General features: G+C 42.0%; 1 protein-coding gene across 1 annotated transcript in view; it reads right to left on the minus strand.

Annotated features, from left to right (window-relative positions):
- Window positions 1–9,449, minus strand: part of LOC109923567 (feline leukemia virus subgroup C receptor-related protein 2-like) — a 96,436-nt gene that overhangs the window by 80,486 nt on the left and 6,501 nt on the right. The window contains exon 3 of the mRNA XM_048599983.1: window positions 7,059–7,126. Within this exon, the coding sequence (XP_048455940.1) occupies window positions 7,059–7,126 (68 nt within the window). The remainder of the gene's footprint in view (window positions 1–7,058; window positions 7,127–9,449) is intronic.

Below are 9,449 nucleotides of genomic sequence, written 5' to 3' on the forward strand. Positions count from 1 at the left end.
ACACACACACACACACACACACACACACACACAGACACACACACACACACACACACACACACACACGGTAGATTGTTTGGTTGTGTTGCTGGCCTCTTGTGACACATCCTAAGCTCTTGCTCAAAATGATACCTAGATACCTTTTGGTAGGCAATTCAAAAGGCCAGGCCAATATTTACTGTCCCTAAAGGGGCAGTTAACAGCCAACCACATTGCTGTGGGTGTGTGTCACAGGTAAGAATGGCAGTTTTCATTTCCTGAAGAATATCAGTGAACCAGATGGAGTTTTCCAAAAATTGACAACAGTTTCATGGTTGTCATTAGATTCTTAATCCCAGATTGTTATTTCACCATCTGCCTTGGCAGGATATCGAACCCAGGTCCCCAGAATGTTACCTGGGTCACTGGACTAATAATCCTGTGATATTACCACTGGGTCATCCCTCTTTCTGTGAGGTGACAGACTGAGTAGCACCTGCACCAACCAGATTTCAGTGACATCAACTGGGACTTTCTGAAGTGTTTTTGCCTTAACAATTTTGATTATGAATTTCCTGTTGTAAATCAAGATTAATGGAAGTTACGAAATCAAAGCAACACTGTATGGGGTCACATTAACAGAGAAAACATCCACTTCCCATCACCTGAAAAAAAGCTAATGCATTTGGTACACTGTTTGTAACAGATACTAACACTGTCATGTTGTGGTTCAGCTGTATTTGAAATAATCATGCACCAATTTGTGCAGGTCAAGTTACAGAAGACAGGAATGGGAACAGGCCATTCAGCCCACTGAGTCTGCTCCACCATTTCAGATCATGATTAGTCATCTCTGTGCTGTCATTTTCTCACACTATTTTCATAGGGTCATTAGTTTCAGAAGCCTATCAATTTCTGTTTTGAACTTAATCAATGATTGAGCTAGCACAGTCCTCTGGGACAGAAATTCCAAAGAATCACTGCTCTCTGAGTCAGGTTATCTAGAAGATGTCAGGAAGGACAAAAGGTTTTTTTAATTCATTTGTGGGATGTGGGCATCACTGGCTGGCCAGCATTTATCACCTGTCCAAAGGATGCAAAGAAGTAAGGAGAGTGACGATGCAATAGATTAATCAGATCAAAATAGGAATCAAGGCTGGAGTGCAGGTGTGGTGTTCTTCAATAGAGTTTAAATAGACAGATCAGGACGAATTTTACAGTCAACAAAAACAGAGACCTAACATAACCAGCATGAGATTGTCATTAATGACACAGCTAAGAACAATTCCAACATGAGCCCATAGCTATGATGTGGTGGAAGAATGCGGGAAATGCAAAACCATTTATTTGGGATCAGTCACTAGGAAATTTCCTCAGAGTGAGTTTCAGGCTGGGTCCAAGCTTTGGGAATCAAAGTAGTGGCAGGATAAGGTGTGCTATGTTAAACACCCCATTCTGGTTCCATTGTATTCAATGGCACAAGGTATTTAAAAGGAGTTTAACAAGAATGACATAAATCCTCACATCGTTAAAAGATCAGAACAGGTCATCAGCTGATTGGCAGTGTAACATAGGGTCTCATTTCACTCTATCAGTACAGGACAGTTATTGATAGCAGAAGTGCAGTTCTAGGCTTTTGCCTTTCGCTGCATGATTTTGTAGTTATTACTAAATTAAAACATATTTTCAACAACTATGACAAGAGGTTAGTAGGAGTGCAGTGCACCCCAAACAGGAAAGCTGATAGACCACTGATCCAAACAGAGGGAACTTCATTTGGAATCTGCCAGAACATATGCAAACCTTACCATGGTCCCTTTCTCAGTTGGCAGCAATTTCATAGAATCATAGAATCCCTACGGTGTGGAAACAGGCCATTCGGCCCAACAAGTCCACACCACCCCTCCGAAAAGCATCCCACCCAGACCCATCCCCATCCCCCTACCCTTTGCCTGTAACCCTGCATTTCCCATGTCTAATGCACCCAACTTACACACCTCTGGACACTACAGCCAATTCACCTAGCCTGCACATCTTTGGACTGTGAGAGGAAACCGGAGCACCCGGAGGAAACCCACACAGACACAGGGAGAATGTGCAAACTCCACGCAGACAGTCACCCAAGGGTGGGATTGAACCTGGGTCCCTGATGCTGTGAGGCAGCAGTGCTAACCACTGAGCCACTGTGCCAAGAAATATTGCTCACCATCAACATTGCATTAATTTATGTTTCTGGTTAGAAGCATTCAATTAACTCAGTGTTGTCATTGACCTGGTTACCCCCTCCTCCACTGTTCCTCAATTGACCCACCATAAAGTTTTTGCTCCCATTTAACCTTACCTAACTCATCCCTCATCCCATCATAGTCTCCTTTGTTTAAGCACAGGACTGGTGAGGTTATTCCTACATTACAACACTGACTACGCTTTGAAACCTACTTCATTGCCTGTGAATTGTTTCCATGGTGGGTACTGGTTATTGGGCAGTGCATATTATTTGAGTTCCATGTTGATGAACCTTTCATCGGTTTACCGATGATTTGATGGGGACCAAAAGACAGTAATAGGCAGATTTGTTTATACCGTGTCATGTGGGAGGACATATCTGGACAATTTCAATATCACTGAACAGGTTGCCAGTCTCATACTGAAACTGCACTGGAACAGCTGCGGCCTTTTCTGATACACAGGGTCCTTTCCAGCCCAGAAACCAATTAAAGGTTCAGGTGATACTTGACACAACTTCGGAAAAAACTAATTTGAGACAGAGTTCAGTAACCACATATTTGGACTATGTGTCAAATTTTAGGGAAAGATTAAATACAGCAGGTGATTTAGCTAGACACATTTAAAAGTAACACAGCATGTGATGAAACAGGAAGCAGACAAGAAATCAAAACTTCACTTCCAGTGATAGGTGAGTCTTTAAAAGCAATGTTTAATGGGCATTATCAAATCGAAAGGAGACTGAGTGAGGTGAATTATTTGATAAGGACTCCAGATAGAAAGAAATCTCACTGAGTGTGTCATGTGAATATGCTCAAGAGGTATTTTGATAGGGAAGGAATGTAAAAGGAGAATGTGTTGCTGGTCACAACACAGAGTAAAGAACCAAGTTCAGAGAATTCAGAATTGGACATTCCTCAAATTAAGTTGGTCAATGCGGAAATTCTCAAAAACTGGGATAAATTATTGAGTTACCTTCCAGAGGAAAATTGAAATGACCTGAAAGAGTTACTACTATCGCCTGGAGAGATATGTGGGAATAAGCTGGGAAATACTAATTTAGTTATGTATGATGTTGATATGGGAAATTCTGTCCCAATTAAGCAACATCCTTATAGACCTAACCCTCTAAAGTTGGTACAGGTTCAAAAAGAGATTGAAAGCATGTTCCAAGACAATATAATCAAAGTGATTCCAGTGACTGGAGCTCACCTGTAGTAATGGCTAAAACCAGATGGTAATCCAACAATTATGTGTAGACTATCGCAAAGTCAATACAGTTACAAAGTCTGATTCCACGTTTGGAAGACTGTATTAAGAGTGTGGGACAAGCAACTTGTATTTCTAAATTGGACTTACTCAGAGGATACCGGCAGGTACCTTTATCTAAAAGAGTGAAGACAATTTCAGCTTTCATAACACCAAATGGACTGCACCAATTTAAAGTCATCTCATTTGGTACGAAAAATGCACCAGCCACATTTCAAAGACTAACCAATAAAGACATTTCTGGATTACCCAATTGTGTGGTGTACATCGACGACCTGGTGATTATCAGTCACACATCAATGGAACATTTACCGCATTTATCAGAATTACTCAATTGTCTTCAGGAGGCAGGCTTTGGTGATAAACCTGGCTAACAGTGAATTTGCAAAAGTCCAAGTCACATTCCTGGGCCATGTTATCAGACAAGGACAGATGGCCCCAAGGAATGTTAAAACAAAGGTTATTGGGGAGTTGCCCATACCATCGCTAAGGAGGGCAGTACTACGATTCCTGGGATTGACTGGGTTTTATCAGATATTCATACCGGATTTTAGCAGTGTGGTTGCTACATTGACTGACTTATTGAAGAAGTGCAGAAAATTTCAGTGGATGGCAGACTGTCAGAAGGCATTTGACAGCCTGAAAGCTGTGTTAATCACTGCCCCAGTGTTAGCACCTAATTATACAAAGCCATTTAAGGTGGTTATCGATGTGAGTGATGTGGGTGTTGGTGCTGTACTCTTACAAGAAGACAATGAGAAGATAGAAAGACCTATTGGGTATTTCTCCAGGAAACTGAATGATCATCAATGGAACTATTCCACAATTGAGAAAGAGACCTTGAGCTTGGTGTTGGCATTACAACATTTCAACATTTATATTGCTGGTAATGTGTCTCAGACAATTGTATATACTGATCATAACCCACTAAAGTCTCTGGAGAAATTTAACAACAAATATTCCAGACTGTTCAGATGGAGATTATTATTGCGGCCATTCAGTTTGAAAATTATACACGTGGCAGGATGAGAGAATAAAATTACCAACATGTTGTCATGACGTGGATGAAGAAAGATGGAGGTGTTCGGTGACACAAGTAAACAGACTGAAAGAGAACGTAGTAGTGAATGTTTGCATGGTTAGAGTCAATGCTATGTGTATGTATCGTAGTGTATTAATAGATAAGGTTAAGGGTTTTAAATGAAGCCTTCTTTGTTTATTGATGGTTCATTTCTTTAAGTGGGAGGTATGACAATGCTGTCACTTTAGAAAGGTTACGTTGTCCCATGTTTTTTTGAAGAGAGGTTGTAAAAGCAGAGGCATTGAAGTGGCTATGGGAGTCAGCCTGAATCAATGGTGTTTTCTTTAAAACTGTGTAACTATGGAAGGGGAGTGGCCAGTTCTCCCTGTTCAGGTTCTAGTTTTTTTTTAGCTGCTGCAGTCACAAGATGTGTGAGTACCAGAACAGTTGGAAGCTTCAGTAAATGATTCCTAACTGACTTTCCCTGAAAGCTCTCTGGATGTTGTTCCCTTCTGCCTGTAAGAATCTGTGTTTGAATTTACCTTTTTGCCAAGGGGTGTATTTATGGGACGTTACTGTATTGGAACAGTTAATTCGTTAAATTACCGTATCGAGTATTCAGTTAAGTTTTCCAATAGTTAAGTTATTCTAAATTCCACTTTGTTTGTGTTTCAATTGTAGTGTTTAAATAAAAGCTGAGTGGTTTGACCAGTTGCATCACACCTGGAACACGCACTTCACATCCACCTTTAAAATAAATAAAAGTTAGGGTCTAGGCTACCTTCTTAAAATATTTTGAGGGGGTCCATAAAAATTGTTGCTGAGTCTGCATATGACACAAACGTAACATGGAGGAACAGGAAGTGTTGAGGAGGCAGAGAGGCTGCAGAAGGACTTGAGGGACAGGCTAGGAGAGTGGACAAAGAACCAGCAGATGGAATAGAATGTGAGAAAGTGTGAGGTTATGCACTTGGTAGGAAGAACAGAGGCGTAGACAATTTTCTAAATGGGGAAAGGCTTTTGAAATCTGAAGCACAAACGCATTTGGGTATCCTAGTTCAGGAATCCCTTCAGGTTAATGTGCAGATTCAGTTGGCACTTAGCATTCATTCCAAGAGGGCTAGAATGCAAGAGCAGAGATGTATTGCTGAGACTGTGTAAGGCTCCGGTTATACTACATTTGGAGTATGGTGAACAGTTTTGGGCCCTGTACCTAAGGAGGGATATGTGGCCATGGTGGGGGTATCCAGAGGAGGTTTACCAGAATGATCTGGGGGATGAAGGGCTTGTCACATGAGGAGCGGTTGAGGCTTCTGGGTCTGTATTTGATGGAGTTTAGAAGGATGAGGGGGATCTGATTGAAACTTATAGAATACAGAGAGGCCTGGGTAGAGTGCGCGTGGAGATGTTTCCATTCGTAGGAGAGACTAGGGACCGAGGGCACAGCCTCAGAATGAAGGGACAACCATTTAGAACTGAGATGAGGAGGAATTTCTTCAGCCAGACAGTGGTGTATCTGTGGAACTCATTGTCACAGAAGGCTGTAGAGGCCAGGTGATTGAGTGTATTTAAGACAGAGATAGCTAGGTTCCTGATGAGTAAGGGGATCAAGGGTTACAGGGAGAAGGCAGGAGAATGGGAATGGGAAATATATCAGCCATGATTGAATGGCGGAGCAGATTTGATGGGCTGAAAGGCCTAATGAAAGGCTACTGTATCTCTAGTCTTATGGTCTTTCCCTGTTTGGAATGTGTGTTTGACTGACAAAACCAACAGTAATTGTCCAGCCATGGAACCATCTACCCTGCCAATCACAATCACAATGGAGAAGCCATTTTCCCCATTTCAACAGTTCACAATTACTACAGTTTCAGTAAGTGATGGGAAGTGGCAGAATACTCATCCCATTCAAGGTTGCTTTTGCATATCAAGGAACATTATTTTAAAATAAATAATAACATCGTATAACAGCTATTAAAGATAAAATCTGCAAAAAAAATCAATTTTATGCAATAAGCAACTCATATTTGAGAGTCGTGTAATCTTTCGGATAGTAAAATAGTTCAAGGCTGAATGAGCAGAAAATCCCACATCAGGACCCAATCAGGGCCTGGGTTTTCTGTCAGTTTTTGTATTTCTCCATGCCCCACTATCTCAGATTCAAACATTTCTGTTTATATTGTGTGTGATGGGACAACATTTTCAAGAGAACGGTATGTAGTTGATGCCAATAATCTTCATGTATAGTCTTTATCATATTCTAGGCCATTGCTCCAATGAAAGGGAGCTCCCATTCTGGGAATTTATGTTTGACTCATTTTCCTTAACATTTTCAAAACCCAAATGTGATACTGAGTTCACCAGACAGCACCCTCTAATGAGAGAAATGACCAGATTGTGGGATCTGTGAGCCTCAGGACCCTGATCCACAACCACCTGACTGTCTGCACTGGATATTTGGCATATGAGGTTGAAAAATACTCTTCAATTACAGTTATGATTCTTCCTGGCATTGAGTCACTATCTGTGTAAGAAAAAACCCATGAGAGGACAAGGTACATACTGGGTAATGTGTCAGCACCATCTTGTTCAGGAGCGTTGAAACTGCATAATAGGAACCTGTGTTAATTCCTGTGGAGAAAAAAAAATGAAAAGGGTTTTCTCTGCACTTCGTTAAAATTAAATAACTCTCTTCTTGGCCGGTCAGAACTCACAACTAATCCGGGAGCTCAAGCGCAATGTTTAGAATAAGGGGTAGCAGACTTCAAACAGAGATGCATGGGTTTTCTCCGGGTGCTCTGGTTTCCTCTCACAGTCCAAAGATGTGCTGGTTAGATGGACTGGCCACAGGAAATAAAGGCTTATGGGGACTGGGTCGGGGGGTTTCTGCGTGGAATGCTCTTCAGAGGGTCAGTGCAGACTTGTTGGGCCGAAATACCTCTTTCCGCACTTTAGGGGCTGTGTGATTCTATGAGAGGTGAGGAGGAATTATTTCTCTCAAAGGGTCATGAATCTGTGAAGTTCACTATCACACAGTGTGGTGGATCCTGGGTCATGGAGTAAACTTAAGGAGGGCTACAGACAGATTTTGAATGAGTAATGGGTTGAAGAGTTAAGGAGAGCGAGTAGGAAAGTGGAGTTGAGGCTGAGATGAGACCAGCCAAGATCATATAGAAGTAGAACAGGCTTGAGGGCTGAATGGCCTACTCCTGCTCTTAGTTCTCACGTTCTAATGAACATTTCATATTTAATTATTTTCAGGAGATGAATTTTTGAAGGAGTATCTCAAATATGTGCATACCTGGACTTTTTTTGAAAAGAGGTTGGGGATAGTCAAATTCAAACTCAAAATTAAAAAATGGAATTAATATCTAGTCCTTTGTTGTCATTTGTTGCAAAAATCCACCTGGTTCACTAATATCCTTTACTCAGTCCTTACCCAATCCAACTCCAGACTCACAGAAATGTGTTGACTCTGAACTGTCTTCTGAAATGGCCTGAAGATCCACTGACTTCAGGCACATCTAGGATTGGGCAGTAACTGTTGGCGTTGCCAGTGGCACACATCCCAAACGAACAGACCACTGCACTCCAGCTATGAGAGTAGATTGAAGAAACTGGGACTATTATTCTTGATACCATGTGGAATGAATCAAACTGGCTGAAGACTGGTGTCTTGATGCTAGGGACCACTGGAGGATGCTGAGATGGTTAATTAATTCTAATTCATTTACAGGACAAGACCAGCACTTATTGCCCATCCTTAATTACCCAGAGGGCAGTTAATTGTCAACCACATTGCTGTGGGTCTGGTATCACATGTAGGCCAGACAAGGTAAGAATGACAGTTTAGATAGTAGAGATGGTACAGATGGTATAGATAGAGTGAACAGCCAGAGACTTTTTCCTAGGGTGGTGGTAGCTATTACGAGGGGACATAGTTTTAAAGTGAGTGGAGGTAGATATAGGGGAGACGTCAGAGGTAGGTTCTTTACTCAGAGAATTGTCAGGGCATGGAATGCATTGCCAGAGAGGGTAGTGGAATCGGCCTCATTAGGGGCATTTAAGCGGCTATTAGATAGGCATATGGATGATAGTATAAGGTAGGGGTGGGGGTTAGATAGACCTTAGGTTTAGGGTAAAAGTTCGGCATAACATTGTGGGCCGAAGGGCCTGTACTGCTCTATGTTCTACTTCCCTAAAGGACATTAGTGAACCAGGTGGGATTTTCCCAACAATCGACAATGAATTCATGGTCATCATTAGATTCTTAATTCCAGATATTTATTGAACTCAAACTCCACCATTTGCCATGGCAGGATTCAAACCCGGGTCCCCGGGACATTATTTGAGTCTCTGTGTTAACAGTCCAGCGACAATAACACTAGGCCATCACCTCCCTCATCCACTGAGCACTTCTGGCTGAAGATTGCTGCGAATGCTTCAGCCTTATCTTTTGCATTGATGTGCTGGGCTCTTCCATCATTGAGGATGGGGATATTTGTGGAGTCTCCTCCTCCAGTGAGTTGTTTAATTGTCCACTATCATTCACGACTGGATGTGGCAGGACTGCAGACACTCAGCTCGGTCTATCACTTGCTATCTATGCTGTCTGGCACATGATATCAAGAAGTGATTGGAGACACTGGATACTGCAAAGGCTACAGGCCCTGACAACATTCCATCAATGGTACTGGAGACATGCCCTCCACAACTTGCTGTTCCCCTAGCCAAGCTGTTCCAATACAGTTACAACACTGGCATCTACCCGAGAACGTGGAAAATTGCCTAAGTGCATCCTGTAGAGAAAAAGCAGGACAAATCCAACCTGGCCAATTACTGCCCTATCAATCTTTTCTCAATCACCAGTAAAGTGATGGAAGATGTCATCAACTGTGCCAGTAAGCAGCACTTGCTCAGTGATGCTGAGTTTGGGTTCCACCAGGGCTACTCA

The sequence above is a fragment of the Rhincodon typus genome, chromosome 8, assembly GCF_021869965.1.
Source record: "Rhincodon typus isolate 14 chromosome 8, sRhiTyp1.1, whole genome shotgun sequence".
Lineage (NCBI taxonomy): Eukaryota > Metazoa > Chordata > Chondrichthyes > Orectolobiformes > Rhincodontidae > Rhincodon > Rhincodon typus.